Below are 22179 nucleotides of genomic sequence, written 5' to 3'. Positions count from 1 at the left end.
GCTCCATAACCTTTTATCATTAGGTCAGGTGATGCAGGATCTTGATGAGGCAGTCCAAGACAAGCAGAGAAGCCTATTTCTCCCCACGACCTTTCCCTAATTGCAATTCTATAATGAAAAGAATTCACAGCCTGATCCTGGGACTGCTCTCCAAAACACATTTCTTCGAAGGCTTTCCCAAAGCAGTCATTATATATGCACACTTGAAAAGGAAGAAGAAACTAGCTAAAGAAAACATTTTGAATGTCTACCACATGCTACTCAAGATGAACAAACCTTTAAAGAGTTTTTCCACAGAGGTGCCTGGGTGGCTCAGTGTTTGAGCATCTGCCTTTGGCTCAGGTCATGATCCCAGGGTTCTGAGATCAAGTCCCGCATCGGGCTCCCCACAGGGAGCCTGCTTCTCCCTCCACCTATATCTCTGCCTCTCTCTGTGTGCCTCTCATGAATAAGTAAATAAATAAATAAAAATTTTAAAATAAATAGAATCTTTCCACAGCCACTGTGGGGTTATATTCCAATACACATGAATTTCAGAATTTGCAGCAGTAAGATGCAGACAAAAGGTTTTCCTCAAATTGTATTTAAAGCCATTAAACAAAGGAATAAAGAGAAAGTTTGTTTGGAGAAAAGAGTCTTGGGGGCCTTGACTCCCTTCAGTCATGTTTGATTCGGTATTCATGAAGCACTTTCTCTGGGCCTGGCCCTTGCTGGCTGGGTAATGAGAAGGATAGAACAGGGCTCTTGCAGGGAATGATCTCAGGTTATAGCTATCCCACACATCTCCACTGACAGACGTCACATTCTCTTCATCTCTCCTCTAGAAAACTCTTTAATCTTGTCTCTACCTCCTGTGTCTGTCTGTCTGTCTCTCTCTCCCATTCTGCACACAGTCAGAGTGACTGTGAGATTTCCAAAGCACAAACTTGATTGTCATGCCTCTACTTGCAAACCTTTAATAGCTCCCCATGGCAAAAGCACTCAAACCCCTGAGTGTATCAGAAACCTTTTAAGCTGTTAAAAATAAACATCAGCAAGGATTCTGATTTGGGGCTTTGGGTTGGGTCCTGGGCATCAGCTATATTGGTTTTCAATAATTTCCACAAAGGAATGTGATGTAAGACCACACTGGTGTTGGCACACAAGGCCCTCCAGGACCAGGCCACAGCTTCCTGCTTTAGAACTTGTTCCTGCCACTCCATGCCTTAAAATTCAAACTCCAGCAGCCCCAAATCACATCTAGATCTCCACATACCATGCCTTGTTCAGCCTGTCAATTCCACCTTCAAACTGTAAGACTTAGTCTTCCCTCAAGACTCTTCTAACACTTTCTCCTGCAAAGCTGTCTCTGACCTCCTTCGCCCTCCCCATGACTGAGCTGGACGCCCCTGCTCAGCACCTTCACAAGACCCTGAGCTTCACTTTTAGTCTTCTGGTCACAATGCATGGAAAGGATCTGTTCACAGGCCTTCTCTCTCCAGACCATAGCCAAGAGGCTAGGGGTTAAGCCTTACTCAGTTTGGTACCCCCCCCCCCACCCAGTGCTTGGCAGAGTGCTGAGCATGTTGTAGGCAGACAACAAATGTTACACTGAACTGTTTGGATGAACTGCATGGCAATGTAAACTCCATCAGGACAGAAGTCTTCATCCCTTTATATGAAGTTTTGTTCACTGCTAAAGCCCCAGTCTCTAGGGCTAGTGCCTGACACACAGTACATATTCAATATACACTTCTTGAATGAACGGCAAGAATTTGGAGAGGGCATCTCAGAGAAGGTTCTCTAAAGTTTCACTCAGAGGCATTTGAGGACGGGAGGCAGGTAATCCAGACAGAGCCAAGAGTACTCATAAAAGTCTGGAACAGAGATCCCTGGGTGGCGCAGTGGTTTGGCGCCTGCCTTTGGCCCGGGGCACGATCCTGGAGACCTGGGATCGAATCCCACATCGGGCTCCCTGCATGGAGCCTGCTTCTCCCTCTGCCTGTGTCTCTGCCTCTCTGTCTCTCTCTGTGTAACTATGATGAATAAATAAATAAAATCTTTAAAAAAAAAAGTCTGGAACAATTAAGCCCTGACAGTTCTAAGGAATAGTGAGAACTGTGGCAGGGGGATTGGCATGTTAAGAGTGTATGACCAAAGAATTAAGGGAACATCAGGGTGTCTGGCTGGCTCAGTTGTAAAAGCATGCAACTCTTGATCTTGGAGTCTGAGTTCAAGCCCCCTGTAGGGTATGAAGATGACTTAAAAATAAATAAATAAAGTTTTTTGACAATATTTTTTAAAATATTAAAAGAAAAAAAATAGAAGCAAGGGAATATTAAAAATAAAAATCCTATAGGAGAAAAAAAAAAAAAATCCTATAGGAGAAAAGACTGCAAAAGTAGGTGAGAGCCAGATAGTAAATGCCAAGTTAAGAAGTTGGGATTTGATTAGGCAGGCAGCTGGGAGCCAGTGAAGATACATAAGCTGGAGAATGAAATTTGTATTTCATGATAATAAATGATGATAATAATGATGAAAATGATATCTGAAAGGGAAAATAAGGGAAGGGAGAAGAAATGTGTGGGAAATATCAGAAAGGGAGACAGAACGTAAAGACTGCTAACTCTGGGAAACGAACTAGGGGTGGTAGAAGGGGAGGAGGGCGGGGGGTGGGAGTGAATGGGTGACGGGCACTGGGTGTTATTCTGTATGTTAGTAAATTGAACACCAATAAAAAAATAAATTAAAAAAAAAGAAAATGATATCTGTTGTTTATTAAATACTTAGATGCTTGGCTGTGGGCTAAGTGCTTACATGTATGATCAGAGTGAGTTGAAGTCTATGAGTTAAGTACTAGGATTTTAACCATTCTATAAGGAAACAGAGGTTCAGAGAGCCTGTTGACTTACCTTACAATACCCAGCCAATAAGCAATACAGCTAAGACTCAAAGCCAACTCTGCCCGATTGCTCTAGGATAGGGCGATCAACATGGGCTGAGGTGACCATGAACTGCTTTGTGCAGAAAGACCTCAAAGAATGAGCAGCAGTTGGACAGGAAAAGCTTGGGGTGCAGGGAGTAGAAATCAATTCAGGTATGAGATGCCACAGAATGTAAAATACACAAGAATGCCAGAGAATGCAGATTCTGCTTACCATTAGGGAATGGGATACTTACTTTCCTTTGAAATGTTTTAGCATGATACTCAAAACTAGAATACTGGCTACTAAAAGGACCAGAGTTAGAGTAGGTCTGCAACTACTTGCACTGGGAAAAACAATGGGAGCCACAAGTTTTCAATATCCTTGAGAATAGAGAGGATTCCATCCTACTCATTCCTACAGCACCTAGCATTTAAGTCCACAGATGTAAATTGAAACCAAAACGAGCTGGGATTGAAGAAGTAATGAATTTATTATGGAGGAAAAGCTGGAAGAGTGTGCATCTGTTTTTTTTTGAAACAAGTGTCAAAAAAGGGTATGCAAAAAGACTGGAGGTATTCTGTTTTCATCACCTATTCCCAAGGGCAATATTCCATTGTCTTAGGTGCACCAATCTCAACACTCCCAATTAAGAGCAGTCCACCTGATCAAACAGAGGACCACAGAGGAGATTCCATAGGCATTCTTTGATTGTTGGTTTAGCCTCAGCTCAAGGAAAGTGCCTCTCTCTTGAGGAAGACATGGAAAGTTGTATTTAAAAGAATGAACTTTGGAGTCGGACAAACCTAGGTTCAACTGAATCATAGCTCCAATACTTACTAGCTGGGTGACCTTGAACAAGTCACTTAAATTCTCTGAGTCTCAGTGTCCTCATCCATACAATGGGAAGAATATGACCTAACACCTCATGATAATTAGATAATGAGGTGAAAATTAAGTGAGATAAATACATGCAAATAGTTGGCATATAGTCAACTCAACAAAAAGCAAATAGTATGAGGTCTATGTTTCCAAAGTCCCTATTAGCACATAGCCAAGCCCATAGAAGCTTAATAAATATTTGGTGGTTGGTTAACAGTTGGCATTAACAGATTTTTATCCTTTTTGATCTTTTGGCCTTTAGAACTGAAATTTTCAATAAGGCAGAGACAACTCGGTACAGTAAAACATGAAGGGCCTACTACAGCTAACATTTGTGCATTGAGGTAATTGGACTTTTCCCTCAGAGTATTTCATTTTACACTGTGTGAAAACATGGATTCTTCACTTTAATTTAGTGATAAAATATTACACAGTAGACATTCTCAAAACATATTGAGCTTCATTAAGTTCTTTTAATGAATAAAAATATATTCAAAGCACAGACACTTAGTGAGAAAGCCACCAGAGAAGCACTCTGCTCTTGGCTAATACTTCTTCTGGGTCTTAAAAGCTCCTTGTACCAAACTGGCTTCAATCACTGCGTGGTGCTTGGTGGTTCAGAGTCTCAGATTCTAAACATAAACTTGATTCTTGAGACAATCAAAACAGTATTTTGAAAATAGCATTAATTTCTAAGTAAAAGTGAGGTTCACAAGTAGTTCACTCAAGACCAACGTTTCTTAACAGTGGCACTACCGACATTTTGGGCCAGATAATTCTTTGTTGTAGAGGGCTGTTCTGCACATAGTAGGATGCTTAGCAGAATTCCTGGCCTCTACCCACTAGATGTCTCTAGCACTCTTCCAGCCATGACAATTAAAAATGTCTCAAATATTGCTAAATGTTCCCTAAGAAGCAAATTCACCCCTGGTTGAGAAACAATGCTCTAGAATAATAGACCATGGCTGAATAATAGACTGTGGCTAAATGCAAACATTTTTCATTGCTTGCCTGATATATATGTCATCACATAAAAGATTTCATTTACTACCGAATAGCAATGCCAAGGTTTACATTAGGCTATAAATACCATTATTATAATACAACCTAGCACTTTAGACTTTTAAAGAAGGAATCCTAAGTGTTACATCTTAATTGGTTATTGTGATTTTATGTCTTCCTTATCAAAATGAAAATACATTCTTTCAATTCATTTTGTTTTTGTTTTTTTTTTTTTTCAATTCATTTTCAAAGACTAACTCATTTGGGTCACCTGGGTGGCTCAGTTCAATAGAACATGTGACTCAATCTCAGGATTGTAAATTCAAGTCCCACATTGGGTGTAGAGATTACTTAAAAATAAAACTTAAAAAAAAAAGACTAACTCATTTGTTAATATCTAAAACACAACTTGATGCAAATAAAAATTCACTAACTACCCTCCAATCAAGACCAAGTATCCATACGTGAACCATCAATGAGCATCTATTAGAAATCACAGGAAAACTATCAGAAAAGAGCATAGCTACTCAGTAATGCACAGACTTAGTTTCTTTTTTAACTAACTTAACCAGCTGTTAAACTAGTTTTTTAAAACCAGTTAGGATTTGGGGCAAGTCACTCACACTTAAATTTATTTTTCTTAGCCTATACAATACAAGGTTTCCCTCCTGGTACCCTTTGATGATATTGTTGATATACTATGACTTATCTTCCCTCTCCCTGTCCCTTTAATCCTTCTTTGACACGTTGTTTACAAATCTATAAATGTGCTACCGAATGAAAATTGGGTAGAGGAACACCAGCCACAATGCACATCACTTCCTTTGGCTCAAAAAATGAGAGGAAGAAAACAATGGGATGCCATTTTAGACGTACTGTGTTAACAAAAAGGAAAGCCACTTTTGGGGTTTTGTTTTGTTTGTTTTTTCACCAATAATACTCAATGCCAGTCAAGGTTGTAGGGAAACCCAATACACTGTGCTAATGGCAGAAGAGCATAAAGAACCATAAAAACATTTATGCTTTTTGACCCTGCTATCCCATTTCACAGACTATCTTAAGGAAATAATTCAAAACAGAAAACAAAGTATGATAGGCAAGAAATAGTTAAGCAATCTGTTCAATATATTAAACAGCCTTACAAATGATAAATATAAACGATTCATATTTGGGGTGCCTAGTTGGCTCAGTTGGAAGACCATGTGACTCTTGATCTCAAGGTCATGAGTTCAAGCCCTATGTATATTTTACTTAAATAAATAAATTTTTTAAAAAATAAATAAAAATATAGGATTTGTAGCAACATAGGAATATACTTAGCATATAAATAATCTTCCACACAGTCACAATACTCAATATTGAAAGATGACAGCTGTGAACAATATCCTTCTGCTGTAATGACACAGATGAATCCAAATACCAAAGACAAATGTGGTGACCACAAGGAAGAACTTTGGATGAATGCATAATTATTCTAAATAAGTGTGAAACTCCTCAGCATTTTTAACATGAGTGGATATTGCTAATTTTCAAGTTGCCATTTTTTTTTGAAAAATCCTCTCAGAAGTGTTTGTCTACAGCAAGAAAGAGTAATCAGCAATTAATAACTGTACTTTTGTGTACATCTATAGTCTCAAGACTAATGATTTAATTAAGGATGTCTTCCTCAAAAGTGAAACAACATGAACATAAGCAATAAGCCTTGCTTCCTGCTGTGAACCTCAAAACATAATGATGATGAAAAAAATAAAATAATTCAATAGAAAAAATACATACAATGATGAAATGTAAAAAGATGCCATTTAAGGGTCTATAAGTAGATAGGGCTTCTTAAAGAACAGTTCTAGAAAATAGATGTCAAAAACACTTCATGAGACACCTGGGTGGCTCAGTCAATATTGAGTATCCGACTCTTGATTTCAGCTCAGGTCATGATCTCAGGGTCATGAGATCAAACCCCATGTTAGGCTTGCTGCTCAGCAGGGAGCCTGTTTCTCCCTCACCCTCTACCCCTACCCTCCCCCCCCATTCCTGCTCTCTCATTCTATTTCAAATAAATAAATAAAACCTTTTTAAAAAAAAAAAAAGATGATGGGCAAAGGGGCGCCTGGGTGGCTCAGCCAGTTGAGCATCTGACTCTTGATTTTTAGCTCAGGTTGTAAATTTGGGGTTGTGGGATTGAGCCCCCCATAGGGATCTGCACTCACAGGGAGTCTGCTTCTTTCTCTCCCTCCCGCTCTGTCCCTCCCCTCCATTCTCTCTCTCTCTCTCAAATAAATAAATAAATAAATCTTTAAAAAAAGATAATGGTCAAAGATGGAAAGAAATTAAAATGAGTCAGTCTTGTGGAAAGGAAGTGCTACACTCACTGGAGTGGGTGTTTGAGTTGGCAGTACCAACGGGACGTGCAAATGTTCAGAATCTAACCGCATAGAGGTTATATCTTGGGATACAGACTTAGGAGCTGTCAGCATTGAGAAGGTAAACAAAGCCATGGGACTTAATGAGCTCTGAAAGGGAGAGGGTACAAAAAGTGTACTGAAACGCTAAAGATTAAACCTTGTATAAAGGTTAGAGGAAGGTGATAGGAAGAAGAAGGGAAGCAAAGGAAGGCCCAGAGTGATGCAAATCACATTGGGTTTCACAGAATAGGTGCTAAGTAGTTAGCTGCAGAAGCCAAGGAGACTGAAACCTAGAGAAAGCCATTAGATCTGTTAAGGGATCACTGGGAATCTTCAAGAGTCAGTATTCAGTAGGGTGTGACAGAAGAGATGGCAAGTGGTGGAGCCAACCAATGGGAGATTTCTGTCAGCAGTGTGACCATTCAAGAGTCTATCCACCTTTGGAAAGAAGCTGTCATCATCCAAGACTCCCAGAAAAAAAGCAACCTGAGTCAAAGTGCTCGGTATTGAAGAAAACAGAAGCCTGAAATCACTGTGTGAGACACATCCAACTGCACATCACCCAAATAGAAAAGCCAGTCACTCACTAGGAGAGAAATCCAAAACAAAAGACATGAGGGGTGGGCAGCCCCGGTGGCTCAGCGGTTTGGCGCTGCCTTCGGCCCAGGGTGTGATCCTGGAAACCCAGGATTGAATCCCTCGTCGGGCTCCCTGCATGGAGCCTGCTTCTCCCTCTGCCTCTGCTTCTGTCTCTGTCTCTGTCTCTGTCTCTCTCTCTCATGAATAAATAAATAAAATCTTTTAAAAAAGACATGAGGGGTGTAGACAACATCTACACAGAACATCATGAGGATCCGCACTGACAATACTGAGGAAAACAAAGCAGACATAAAAGAGTATATCCTATAGGATTCCATTTACACACAATTCAAAAACAGGTCAAATTAATCCATGCTGCTAAGAGTCAGGGGAACTGCTAAGAGGGGAATGGTTGCCTTTGAGTAAGGTGAGTGGAGAGAAGTGGCTTTCAGGGTGCTGATCATGTACCATTTATTAACACTGGCAGTAGTTACAAAAGTAGGTTCACTTTGCAATAACTCATTGAGCTGCACACATGTGTTGTATGCACTTCTCTGTGTGTCTATTTCAATACAAAGTTAGGAAAACTGGAAAACATATGAGGAGCCTGGTTAGACTAGAATGGTGAGACATTCTCAGGCCTTCAGGTTTAAATAGAACATCTAGTGTCGGAGAGATGAGAAGAATCCTGCACAGTCTTCTGTGTACTGAGGAGTTGAGACTGGAAGTTCACAGGTAATACAATATTTAAAAATGAGCCATCTCCAAGATGCTTTGGTTTCTCAAGTAACACTTACAATTGCCTTAAGTCTCTAATTTCTGACAAATTTCCACTGTTGATTTTTACGAATCTGTTGAACCTGAGAGTTCAAATCAGAGACAATACTTGAAATTTGTCCAAGTGACCTACATACATCATATGACTTGAGCAAAAACCAGAACTTAAAAGTGAAGCAAGTAGAGGGGCGCCAGGCTGGCTGGGTTGGTGAAGCATGGGACCCTAGATCTTGGGGTTGTAAGTTCGAGCCCCATGTGGTTTATGGAGATTACTTAAAAATAAAATCTCTATTTTTTAAAAAAGTGAGGCAGATAGAGTGGAACGCTGCCTCGCTCATCCTGAAAAGGATTCCAAGCTCTCCAATTTAATTATTTCTCTAACTGGATCATCTTAAAAACCATTCAATTTGTCGCCTACGTTAAGCATTAATCTAAATGAGAGTTGCCATCTCATCTGAAACCCAAATAACAACCCCAAATGAGTAATCCTGAGAGGTATACATCTTGTCCCCCGCCTCTAATTGCTTATATGACCACACATTTACTTAATCTATTTTTGTTAATTTAAAAGTTATTCAAGCCAGTTAATGTTTATGCTTGGAGGCTATTCAAAGGTGATTACACATAACCCTTTCTGTGCTTTGGAAGACATCCCTACTGTTTAAAGACATTCACAAGGGACAACCTGGAAGCTAAGTACATAAGGTCCCTCCAGTTCCCCAGGCTTTGCAATCTTTTATCCCCAAAGCATAAAAATGAACATGATGACTTTGTTCCCTATTCCTTCCATTAATTGCTAATTGATGGTTATTACATTAGGACTATCTCCAAGTCTCTTCAGAGAGTCTGAAATGTGTGAAATAATTCTATGGTTACCTGTGAAAAGGAAGAAAATCAGGACCATAACCATCATGTACCCAAAGTATAAAATGATGCTTGCAATGCCAGTGATTTGAAGTTTGGTCAAGAAGTAATGAACCGCATACATAAAAAGATAAACAGCCGTGAAACTGCTGGTAAAAAAAGCTCTCCACCACCAGTGGTAATCCTGGCAAAAGAAGCAGAAAAAAACAACTTTTTAGGTGAAATCTAATTATAAAAGGGTTAGCAATTACTGTAATGACAAACCACACAAAACAGGCCCCGTTCTGGGCTCCCTGCATGGAGCCTGCTTCTCCCTCTGCCTGTGTCTCTGCCTCTCTCTCTCTCTCTGTCTGTCATGAATGAATAAATAAAATCTTAAAAAAAAAAAACAGGCCGTGTTAGATTATGGAGTAAAAGAAATAAAAGGGGAAGTTTTATAAGAAATGTAATGTGGTAGACACTGACTAATATATGTCTGCATGGGGTGCCTTCACATTTATAAACCCTCTGTTTCCAGGGAGACCACGTGTGCCCTCGGGGTCTGCACTTGTAATGCACACATCCTTTCTATCAGGGCAGTGTCTCCACCTTGGAAGGCTTTCACGTCGCTTCAATTTCCCTGCCAAAGCCGCACTGGGCTCAGGCCAGGTAGGAATAGGTTAGTATAGAAATTTCAGATAGAGCTTGATGGCAAATGTGATTTATTTTACCCGGCTCAATTCGGGACCCATGGAACCATGACTGAGGTCAATATTCAGGTTAGCCTCACCCTGCCCCACAGACTCCCACTGATACTAATTTAACTGGAGAGGTGCCTAGCTGGCTCAGTGGGTCGAGCCTGCGACTCTTGATCCCAAGGTTGAGTTTGAGCCCCATATTGCGTGTGGAGCCTACAAAAGAAAGAAAGAAAGAAAGAAAGAAAGAAAGAAGAAAGAAAGAAAGAAAGAAAGAACTGAGGGAGGGAGGGAGGAAGGAAGGAAGGAAGGAAGGAAGGAAGGAAGGAAGAAAGAAAGAAAGAAAGAAAGAAAGAAAGAAAGAAAGAAAGAAGGAAAGAAAGAAAGAAATTTCACTTGTAAAAGCAAGGGTCAAGGGGACTTACAGTGCAGAAGACAGTTAACATAGCAGGTCTGAAGTTACTATCTTTAGAGGGGCCTGCTTGCAAGGTTGGCCCTTGGCTTACATCTGGGAATTTGGCATTTAATCATTCCCTGACTGATAAGAGTGGCTTGCTATACCTAAACTGTACATTGTGATTTATGATGAGCACTTGCTTTTCTTTTGGGAGTCTGGAATTTTTGTAGTTGCTAGGCAGAGGGTGCCTATGTGACCAGCTCCTAATGAAGACCTTGGATACGAAGTCTCTAATGGGCTTCCTTGGGCCCAAACATTGCACATATATTACTATTTTTTTAATTTTTATTTATTTATGATAGTCACACAGAGAGAGAGAGAGAGGCAAAGACATAGGCAGAGGGAGAAGCAGGCTCCATGCACCGGGAGCCCGACGTGGGATTCGATCCCGGGTCTCCAGGATCGTGCTCTGGGCCAAAGGCAGGTGCTAAACCGCTGCGCCACCCAGGGATCCCTATTTTTTTTTTTTTTTTTTTTTTTACTGCTGAAGAAAGGAGTACACCTGATGTAACTTCTTATGGAAAAGAGAATGCTTAGTAAGACTGTACATGGATTTCCCCAGGCTTCACCTGTTTTTTTTTTCCCCTTGCTGATACTGTTGTGTGTCCTTTGGCTCTAACAGCCCTAGCCATGCATACATCCCTGTGCTGAGTCCCATGAGTCCTTCCAGTGAACCGCCAAATGTATGTGTGGTCTTGGGAACCTCCAAAACATTTCTTTTTTAATCTCTTTAGTAGGCTCCACATAAAGCATGGAGCCCAATGCAGGACTTGAACTCGACCCTGAGTTCAAGAGCTGTGCTGAGATCAAAAGTTGGATGCTTAACTGACTGAGCCACCCATGTACCCCACCTAAGACATAGAAATATATACATTATATGCCTATGGGTGTATATTTCATTCATGATTGTTGCAGATTTTCTATGACAAAAATGTATCATAGAATTAATGAGAAGCTAAGTATAACATATACAAAATTCAAGTTTTTTATCCTTTTACCTATCGCTCAAGAAGAAAACGCTCTAAGACATCATGTATATGATAATCATTCCCTAAACTTTCTATTGTCACCTTTAGAGAGTCTCATTTAACTACCAAAACAAGAAAAATGTAGGGGTTTTCAGAAAATAATTTTCACTACCACCTTAGTTATACAGAATGACATCAGAAAAAAAATGGGGGTGGAGTAGGGTAAACAGAGTTATTTATGTCCATGGTAACCAAAAGGCAATGAAATGAAAATTAGAGAAAGGGCCTTTAGCAGCAATCTCAAACCCATAAAACACACTGCTGGCCTACGTGGTAAAAATTTTAATTGTCAAGAAAAAAAACCCATTGAACCAGATCTTTTATATGTCTAAATATCAAATCAGTTCCCTATATTTTTCTATGCTAACTGAATATTATGCAGCAATTATTGTAACTAGCCAGAGAGAAATTGCTTTCTGTTTAAATCTTCCATCAAAGTCGCATTAACTTGATAGCTGCATCAAAATCAAAATGTGTCATCAGGAAAACACAATATAAAACTGATCCCATGTTGTAGAAACCATGCAGTTAGCAGTTGTTTCAATTTCTTGCTCAACACAGGCTTCTAATTCCAATAATGCGAGTTTTGGAAACAGAAAATGCGTTCACTTCTTAGGTCTTTACCTCAGCGCACAAGTGGAAATAACACAGCAGAACTGTAGCTTCTGAGCAGGTAATCAGGAGAATTATAAAGACCAAGAAAAGGAAGCCAAACATGAAGTACAACTGATGAGACCTGAAAATGAAAATGACAGCTTTAAAATTAACTTCACAATACACGGAGAGCCTGATCCGAATCCACATGGGACATGGCCACACTTCTCGAACCTTAGCCATGCGTTCCCAACCTTTATCTATACATCCAGTACCCAAAACATATGCCCTGACCCGTGTGGCTTCAGACTTCTGCCAGATCTTGTCCAGTGCGCATCTGTGTGGCTACTTACCCATAATTCCCTGCTCATACAATTTAGGATTCACGTGAGACCCATCATTATCTCTATCATTTTCTTTCTGCACATTTTAATCTACACTTTCCCTTTAGCAATGGAAAATTGCAAATACCATGAATACCAGCAACTATGTTACACAACAGAAAATCACAGACTCAAATCCTTGGCCGTTGAAGGTCTATTGACATGCAGCCTTCCCCAATAGGTTTTGATAGCACAGCACACATAATTCTATTAAATATACTTTCAGACACACCTCTTCTTAAAGCTTCATGTGTGGATTATATTTATGTGAGACTTGGGAGGAAGAAAGCCATTTTTTTTCCGTTATTATAGAGCCGAGCTAACTAAACTGGGAGGAGTAATTTTAAAAGCCTCCTGAAGAAAAGAAACTGAGGAACCAATCAATATCCCATTTTAAAAACTCCTGCAGAATATATACCTGGGCACAAGGCCAAGGGACAGGACTTGGGGAGAATCATCTCTATAGATAATGAACATACACAAAGTTGCACACTCTTTTTCATTGAAACAAAGCTTGTCTGAAGACTTCCAGTTTTCACTTTAAAATTATTCTCCCATCAAAAACATCTGGAAAACACAGTTGCTATAATCTATTTTGCAGCATGTTAAATATTTATTTGCTGACAAGGTAACAGATTTTATTGCTTATCTTTTAAACAAATTTGGCACAATGTTGTTTAAAAGGTGAGCAATTAATGTGCATGATATGATTAAGCCTAACTTTTGATTACTTGAAAGCTGTATCTGAAAGATTGCATTGGGATGAAAAATGTCCTAAACACAGCTGGCTACTGCATTTGATTTTATGGTGCCTTTGCCCCATCTCCAAAACTCCCTCTGCAGTACCACCCCACTCGACCTGCTCCTGAAACCAGAATACAGTCAAGAATCAGGAATTAAGAAAAAAGTGACTTGGAGAAGCTGAAGCTGTCGCATTTGCATCAGAGAGTCCGGGTTCTTACTTTACAGATCAAAATTCTTAAACCACGACAGGTTCAAAGTGGCAAATAAAAAGAGGAAAGCTGTAAGGAGTAGGCATCCTGACACCAGAGCTAACAGTTGACAGAAAGGAAAGCAGAAAAACATTACTTACGGCTCAGTACAGATGAAGACCCAAAGTATTTTTAGCAGAGGAACTCTGAAATCGTGCATGGAAGGTCAGTATGGAAAAGAGATACACATCAGGGCTGCTTTTTCCCATTTTTCAGCGCCTCCTTTCAAGGGACACCCCTGCCCCACCCCCTGCAAAGGCTCAGGGAAGTAGAGTGTGAGCCAATTTTAAGTCATCTGGAAAGGCTTAACAAGAGGTTATTACTTTAAAAAAAGGAAACTCGCATAGAAATTTCCATCAAAAAGTGTCTTTTAAAACTTGTGAATTAAGTCTGAGTTCCCTAAGAAATTCCCATGGGGTCAGATCGCTATTTCCTGAATAAAGCTGGGGGGGGGAGAGCAAATGAAGTTTTACCACACCAGAATTTAATCTCCTTGGAATACAGGAAAATTAATTGATCAACAGTTAAGATTTTTTTGAGATTTCTGAAGATACATTACTCACCAAATGCTGTTTAGAATGAAAAAGAGTTGGATGAAAATACAGCCAAAGGGTAAAATGCCACCAATGACGATGCCAAAAAGTGGTTTCGTTAAGAAAGTCTGCTGAGGAACATGACGGGGAATCTGGTTTGTGTGAACTGGACACCTAAACTGCTCCAAAAGAAATTAAGTGAAAATCAGAATGACATGAAATTGAAGTGAATTTATATACATATAATCACAACACAAAATCCTGAATCAGGACAGGACATGTGGTCAGAGGCTAGACCAACACTGTGAAATAGAAATGTAATGCAAGCCATACTTACAGTTTTAAATATTTTACAAGCTAAATCTTAAAAAGTGAAAAGAAACAGGTGAAATTAATTTATGAAATATTCATTTCACTCCAACATGCCCAAATATTCTCAGTTAAATTTGTCATCAATATAAAAATTATTAAATAGATGTTTTATGTTTTGTTGTTCTGTTTGAAATCCACTGTGTTTTTTTACACTTCCTTGCAGCATTTACCAATTTGGAACTAGCCACATCTCAAGCACTCGAAAGTCGCATGCGGCTAGTGACCATGATACTAGAAAGCACACAGCTAGACAATAAGGATGTTTATGCTTTCCTATCAGTTTCAAGGGAGAGACTGGACAAGGTTTTGTGGTGATTATTCCAATATGAAGTAATTAATTTCAAAAAGCCCTCTCAGAATGTGTGGAAAACCCAAAAGACTCAACCAAAAAAATGCTAGAATTAATTCATGAACTCGGCAAAGTTTCAAGATATAAAACCAATGTATAGAAATCGGTTGCATTTCTATACATCAATATATAGAAATTGGTTGCATTTCTATACATCAATAATGAAGCAGCAGAAAAAGAAATCAAGGAATCGATCCCATTTGCAACTGCACCAAAAACAATGAGATACCTAGGAATAAACTTAACCAAAGAGGTAAAAGATCTGTACTCTGAAAACTATAGATCATTGATGAAAGAAATTGAAGAGAACACAAAGAAATGGAAAAATGTTCCATGCTCATGGATTGGAAGAACAAACACTGTTAAAATGTCTATACTACCCAAAGAAATCTATACATATAATGCAATCCCTATCAAAATACCAACAGCATTTTTCACAGAGCTAGAACAGACAACCCTAAAATTTGTATGGAACCACAAAAGACCCCAAATAACCAAAGAAATCATGAAAAATAAAAGAAAACCTGGAGACATCACAGTTCCAGACATCAAGCTATATTACAAAGCTGTAGTCATCAAGACAGCATGGTACTGGTACAAAAAAAAACAGACACATAGATCCATGGAACAGAAAAGAGAACCCAGAAACGGACCCTCAACTCTATGGTCAACTAACCTTTGACAAAACAGGAAAGAATATCCATTGGAAAAGAGACAGTCTCTTCAACAAAATGGTATTGGGAAAACTGGACAGCAAGATGCAGAGGAATGAAAATGTACCACTTTCTTACACTACACACAAAAATAAACTCAGAATGGATGAGAGAGCTAAATGTGAGACAGTAAACCATCAAATCCTAGAGGAGAACACAGGCAGCAACTTCTTTGCTCAGCCATAGCAACTGCTTATTAGACATGTCGCTGAAGGCAAGGGAAACAAAGGCAAAAATAAACTATTGAGACTTCATCAAGATACAAAGATTCTGCACAACAAAGGAAACAACAAAACTAAAAGGCAGCCTACAGAATGGCAGAAATTATTTGCAAATGATATAGCTGATAAAGGGCTAGTATCCAAAATCTATGAAGAGTTTATCAAGCTCAACACCCAAAAGATAAATAATCCAGTTAAGAAATGGGCAGAAGACATGAAGAAACATTTTCCAAAGACATCCAGATGGCCAACAGACACAAGGAAAGACGTTCAACATCACTCATCGTCATGGAAATACAAATCAAAACCACAATGAAATATCACCTCACACAAGTTAGAATGGCTAAAATTAACAACACAAGAAACAGCATGTATTGGCAAGGATGTGGAGAAAGGGGAACCCTCTTGCACTGTTGGTGGGAATGTGAACTGGTGCAGCCACTCTGGAAAACTGTGTGGAGGTTCCTCAAAGAGTTAAAAATAGAACTGTCCTACCACCCAGCAATTGCACTGCTGCGGATTTACCCCAAAGATACAGATGCAGTGAAATGGCAGGACACCTGCACCCCAATGTTTATAGCAGCAATGTCCACAATAGTCAAACTGTGGAAGGAGCCTCAGTGTCCATCAAAAGATGAATGCATAAAGAAGATGTGGTCTATGTATACAATGGAATATTCCTCAGCCATTAGAAACAACAAATACCCACCATTTGCTTCAACCTGGATGGAACTGGAGGGTATTATGCTGAGTGAAATAAGTCAATCAGAGAAGGACAAACATTATATGTTCTCATTCATTTGGGGAATATAAAAAATAGTGAAAGGGAATAAAGGGGAAAGGAGAGAAAATGAGTGGGAAATATCAGTGAGGGTGACAGAACATGAGAGACATCTAATTCTGGGAAACGAACAAGGGGTAGTGGAAAGGGAGGTGGGCGGAAGGATGGGGTGACTGGGTGACGGGCACTGAGGGAGGCCCTTGACGGGATGAGCACTGGGTGTTATGCTATATTTTGGCAAATAGAACTCCAATAAAAAATATGCAAAAAAAATAGAACCACCCGGGGCAACTGGATGGTTCAGTTAAGCATCTGCCTTTGGCTCGAGTCATGATCCCAGGGTCCTGGGTCAAGCCCTCCATCAGGCTCCCTGTTTCTCCCTCTCCATCTGCCCCTCCCCCTGCTTGTGCTCTCGCTGTCTCGCTCTCTCGCTCTCTCTCTCTCAAATAAATAAATAAAATCTTAAAAAATATAGAACTACCCTAGAACCCAGCAACTGCACTACTAGGTATTTACCCAAAGAATAGAAAAATACGAACTCAAAGGGGTACATACATCTGAATGTTTATAGCAGCAATGACCACAATGGCCAAAATATAGAAAGAACCCAGATGAGTGGACATTCATCTGTCTCTCTCTTTATATATATATAGACAGACACAATGGAACATTACTCAGTCATTAAAAAGAATGAAACCTTGCCATTTGCAACCATGTGGATGGAGCTAGAATATATTATGCTAAGCTAAATAAGCCAGTCAGAGAAAAACAAATGCCATGTGATCTCATTCATATGTGGAATTTAAGAAGCAAAACAGATGAACATAGGAGAAGAGGAAAAAGAGAGAAAGAAGCAAACCATAAGACTCTTAACAATAGAGAACAAACGGAGGGTTGCTGGAGGGAAGCGGGTGGGGATGGGCATTAAGGAGGGCACTTGTGATGAGAATACTGGGTGTTAGATGTAAGTGATGAATCACTGGATTCTACTCCTGGAACTAATATTACAGTATATGTTCACTAACTAGAATTTAATTAAAATTGAAAAAAAAAGAATTTCTCTTAAAATGTGTCAGTTTTCAGACCTTTTTCTTTTTTCTGCTCTGTGTGGAACTCCAGCTCCTGTTTGATCTTGTCTGATTTCTCCCCTGCAAACTCACACTATATCTTTGTACAATCCTTTTGCAGTGTGGCCTCATTTAGTCTTTTTGGTATCCTGCTCCTTTACCCTATGCATGGAATAGGCTGACTTCAAACCTATAAACTGAACAGCTCCATTTTAGGGACTGTATCTTGGCTTTCTTCCCCTGCTATATAATCTTATTACTTTTCTGACTTTGTTAAAGTCAGCCTTCCAACAATTTATCCCTTTAATTTCATCCAACAGAGAGAGACAGAAATATAAACAATCCATAAAGTAGGAAGCCCATTAAATAGTGTCTTTTGAAGCATTACTGTGTTTCATTTTAAAAAATTTTTTAATCTTTTATTCCAAAATTATCAGTCTTCACAGTTTTCACCTATGGTATATTTTCCATTCCATGTATATACATGTATATACACATTGAGATTATTTTAGACATCAATGGTCAAAAGCAGTATTTCACAAATTTACCTTTTTCTTGCTTCCAAAGTATGCACCCAAAAATGTTAATGGTACAGAAATTCCAAACCACATCGCAAGGATACCTATGAGAGTACTGAAGGAGATGGCAGCTGATGATCCTTCCACCCAAAGGATCAGGTTCATAATGAAGAGGTCGACAAAGACGATACTAGGGAGAAAAAAATGTCGTCAGGAAACAATACACCTTCAGGAAAATGCTATAATCATATTTGATGTGAATGTCAGAACATTTTTTGGTGGGAAGGATATAATAAATGACAAGGCTAAACCCTAGGAGAATATTAAATCTCACTGTGAAAACCCAGCCATTCAGCAGGAGCTTAAACCCAATACCATATAATAAGACAGCAGTTTATTATGAGACATAATCTCCACATCCTACTCATCTTTGCACCTCCAGAGTCTAGCAGAAAATAAATAAGGTGTGGAGTAATACACCATGGAAAAACTCAATGGGCAATATAGTGAACATGATTAAGAGCATGCATATACTAAAAACAGATTTTAGAATCCTAGACTGAAATGGGCTATGAGCCTCAAGCCCAACATGTGCTCACTTAAAATGAGAGCTTAAATGAGTCACTCAAACACAACATGTCAGCTAGCTGCTCAACCTACTGGATAAATCACCAGGCACACCCAGCTACTGTGTCCTGTTTTGTTCCAGGCAAGTTTGGTCAAAGCTACAGGTAAGTATGGGTATGGGTATGGATGTGAGTGTTTCTGAAAGCCTAAAAGATGAGGTTGAAAAGGTGGGCAGAGGCTAGATTGTGGGAGGCTTTGCACATCAGGGTAAGGAACGTCGACTTGATGCTGGCAACATCAGGAAGCAGCTGAAGGGTTTTTACACTCAAAGCTCTGGGGTACATAGTGCAGTCTTCCTGGCAGATGGATCTGCAGGATGGCCAAGGACAGACCTGAGAGAAGAAAAACTAGAGACAAGGAGACTAGGTACATAGTGGTGAGCATCTGTATGATGTGGTGATGGTTAAAATGTAAATTATGTCTGTAAAAGATATGAAGCACTGAGAGTCCTTTGGTTAAAGATGGCAGATTGATATCACACATTTGGTTCTGCCCCCTCCTCAAAACTCTGATAAAAAAGTAAAGAAGCTTTAAAGTGGCATGAATAGGGGGATCCCTGGGTGGCCCAGCGGTTTGGTGCCTGCCTTTGGCCCAGGGCATGATCCTGGAGTCCCAGGATCAAGTCCCACATCGGGCTCCCTGCATGGGGCCTGCTTCTCCCTCTGCTTGTGTCTCTGCGCCTCTCTCTCTCTCTCTCTCTCTCTGTCTCTCATGAATAAATAAATAAAATCTTTAAAAAAATAAAGGGGCACGAATACATAAGGATGTCCAATACAGGAGAGAAGACATTAGCAACAAATTTTGGAAAGCAGACAGCAAATGGACAAGTAGTAACTGAGGTAGTAGAACTGGGAAACCTGTACCCCAAGTTGTCTGTAGGAAGAGCTTAGAGGCAACTCAAGTTATACTACAGAACTCCAGAAAAGTTTCAGGTGTTTGTAGCACCAGATGCCCCTGTAAGCAGGAGGGGAGGAGTGGATAAAAGTAGGATTGGTTGAAAGTCAGCCTAAGGCACTCACAGACCTTCAGATTCTCTCCCCCGCCCTGGAGAGCCAAAGAACTTCCTGGCCCCAGCAGAAGACTGAAGGTCTAGTCTCTTAGAGAAGGTCCTTAAAGCTCAGAAGAAAAACTTTAGAAAGAAAAATCTATGATTGACATCCTCAGAGAGATCAGAGGAGCCACTGCAACCATGAAGCAAGAGGACATTTTAAGGACTGGTGAGAAATACAAGAGCTCTTTTGAATTGGAAATATGACAGTGGGAATGAAAATTTCAGTAAAAGGGTTGGAACATAAAGCTAATGATATATCTTAACAATGTTAGGAGGAGGAGGATTAGGAGGAGGGCGGGGGAGGAGAAGAGGAAATGAAAACACCCTAAGCGCCCATCGAAAGATGAATGGATAAAGTAGTTGTAGTGTATATATACAGAGGAATATTATTCAGCCTAAAAATGGAGGAAATCCTACCATTTGCAACAACATGGATGGACCTCGAAGGCATTGTGCTAACGGAATTAGAGAAAGACAAAAACCATATGATCTCACTTATACATGGAATCTAAAACAAAAACAAAAGCAAACCAAATTCGGGGTGCCTGAATGGCTCAGTTGGTTTAGCATCATGACCCTAGGTTTCATACCCTAGGTTTCAGCTAGGGTCATGATGTCAGGGTCGTGAGATCCAGCCTGGTGTGGGCCCCTGCACTCAGCGGGAGGTATGCTTGGGATTCTCTTCCTCTTTCTCTCCTTCTCCCTGTCCCCTGCTCACTCGCTTGCTCCCTCTCTCTCTCTCACCCTTTAATCTCTCTCAAATCTTTGTTTAAAAAGATTTGATTTATTTATTCATAAGAGGCACACACAGAGAGAGAGGCAGAGACACAGGCAGAGAGAGAAGCAGGCTCCATGCAGGGACCCCAACGTGGGACTCAATCCTGGGTCTCCAGGATCACACCCCAGGCTGAAGGCGGCGCTAAACTGCTGAGCCACTGGGGCTGCCCTCAAATAAATCTTTACAATAAAAGCAAACCAAACTCATAAATAAAAAATATTGGACTTGTGGTTAACTGGGGCCAGGGTTGGGGGAGGAAGGTAGTCAAAAGGTACAACTGGGGCCAGGGTAGGGGGAGGAAGGTAGTCAAAAGTACAAATTTCCAGTGATAAGTACATACTGGGGACATAATGTACAACATGATACCTTCTGCTAACACTGCTCTGTGATAGATAGGGAAGCTGTTAAGAGTGTCAGTCCCAAGAGTTCTCATCACAAGGAGAGAATTGTTTTTCTTTTTCTTCTTTCTCTTCCTTTTTAGTGTATCTATATGATATGATGTATGTGAGCTGAACCTATTGTGGTCACCATTTCATAGTATATGTAAACTGAACCATCATGCTGTATGCCTTAAACTTATACAGTAATGGATGTCAATTATTTCTCAATAGAACTGGAGGAAAAAAAGAAAAAAAATGAACAGGTAAAAAATAAAGAAAAATTAGATGAACAACCCAGGCACGTGAAAAATAGGAGTTACTTTAATACACGGGCTTCTTAATATCTTTTAGGGATATTTAAGTAATTTGCTCAAGGTCAGACAGCTGAAAAGAAGCAGAGCTGGGATTCTAATTCAGGTGTGTGTGATTCTTTAAAAAGCAAGCTGTTTCCATTCCACTGTGCTATCCTAAAGCCTCCGTGGTGGGAACCCACCCTGCCAATCACATCTATCTTCTCTTCCCCCAGACGTTCCATCAAAGACCAGAGAGAGGGAATGTGGCATCAGCCACATCATGATGCACCAGGTAAGGCACTGAGGTCTCCTGTTTAGGGAATCTCTGGTTAATTCTTTAGTTGGCAGTTCTCTCAAGGTCTATTCCAGTTCTAGGATTTAATGCTGCCTTCCTATTTGCTATTTTTCTCCAATTTCTCATTCAGGATCATTTTTTTTGGATGTTCTGCATCTTTCATTATAAACCAACTTCAGCCATTTCTTCCTTCATTTTACTATATCTGCTTCACCCTCCCCCCTGAGTATATGATCTCTTCCGCCTACTAAACCTATGTCAGTAGGTACTTCTATTGTGCTTTTAAAGGCTCACACTTGCTCCTGTGGTTTGGAGCCCTTTCAAACAACAACAAATGCATCAACAGTAAACCTCCACCTTAGGTCTCATTAGTTTCTGGCATCTTAATAAGGGAGTCTGGTTTCCTATGATTTAACCATACTTCTTCAAATGTTTCTTAATACCTTTCTGCTCTAATGAATTTGTTCAGCCACAATATTCCTCTGCCAAATTTCCTAGCTTTTGAGAGGTTCATTTCAGCTGTTATCATCCCATGGCAAGAAAAATTACTTCTCACTTGACAAATCATAACCTCCCTTCTTATACATAAACTCAATTAACCCGTCTCAACAATTTCCCTTTTGAAAGTACACTCTAGAATGTTAATATGTGTTTAACAATTCTG

At 39.9% G+C, this 22179-nt stretch overlaps 1 protein-coding gene across 1 annotated transcript in view; it reads right to left on the bottom strand.

Moving 5' to 3' along the window:
* The window catches only part of LOC112668486 (transmembrane 9 superfamily member 2-like), a 76511-nt gene that overhangs the window by 2342 nt on the left and 51990 nt on the right, over positions 1–22179 (bottom strand). The window contains exons 13-16 of the mRNA XM_025460891.3: positions 18122–18281; positions 14101–14249; positions 12193–12304; positions 9422–9593 (exon numbers count right to left, since the gene is read on the bottom strand). Coding sequence (XP_025316676.3) covers positions 9422–9593; positions 12193–12304; positions 14101–14249; positions 18122–18281 — 593 coding nt within the window. The remainder of the gene's footprint in view (positions 1–9421; positions 9594–12192; positions 12305–14100; positions 14250–18121; positions 18282–22179) is intronic.

This window comes from Canis lupus, chromosome X, assembly GCF_003254725.2.
Source record: "Canis lupus dingo isolate Sandy chromosome X, ASM325472v2, whole genome shotgun sequence".
In the NCBI taxonomy this organism is placed as follows: Eukaryota; Metazoa; Chordata; class Mammalia; order Carnivora; family Canidae; genus Canis; species Canis lupus.
This window is presented reverse-complemented; position numbering and strand designations above follow the sequence as displayed.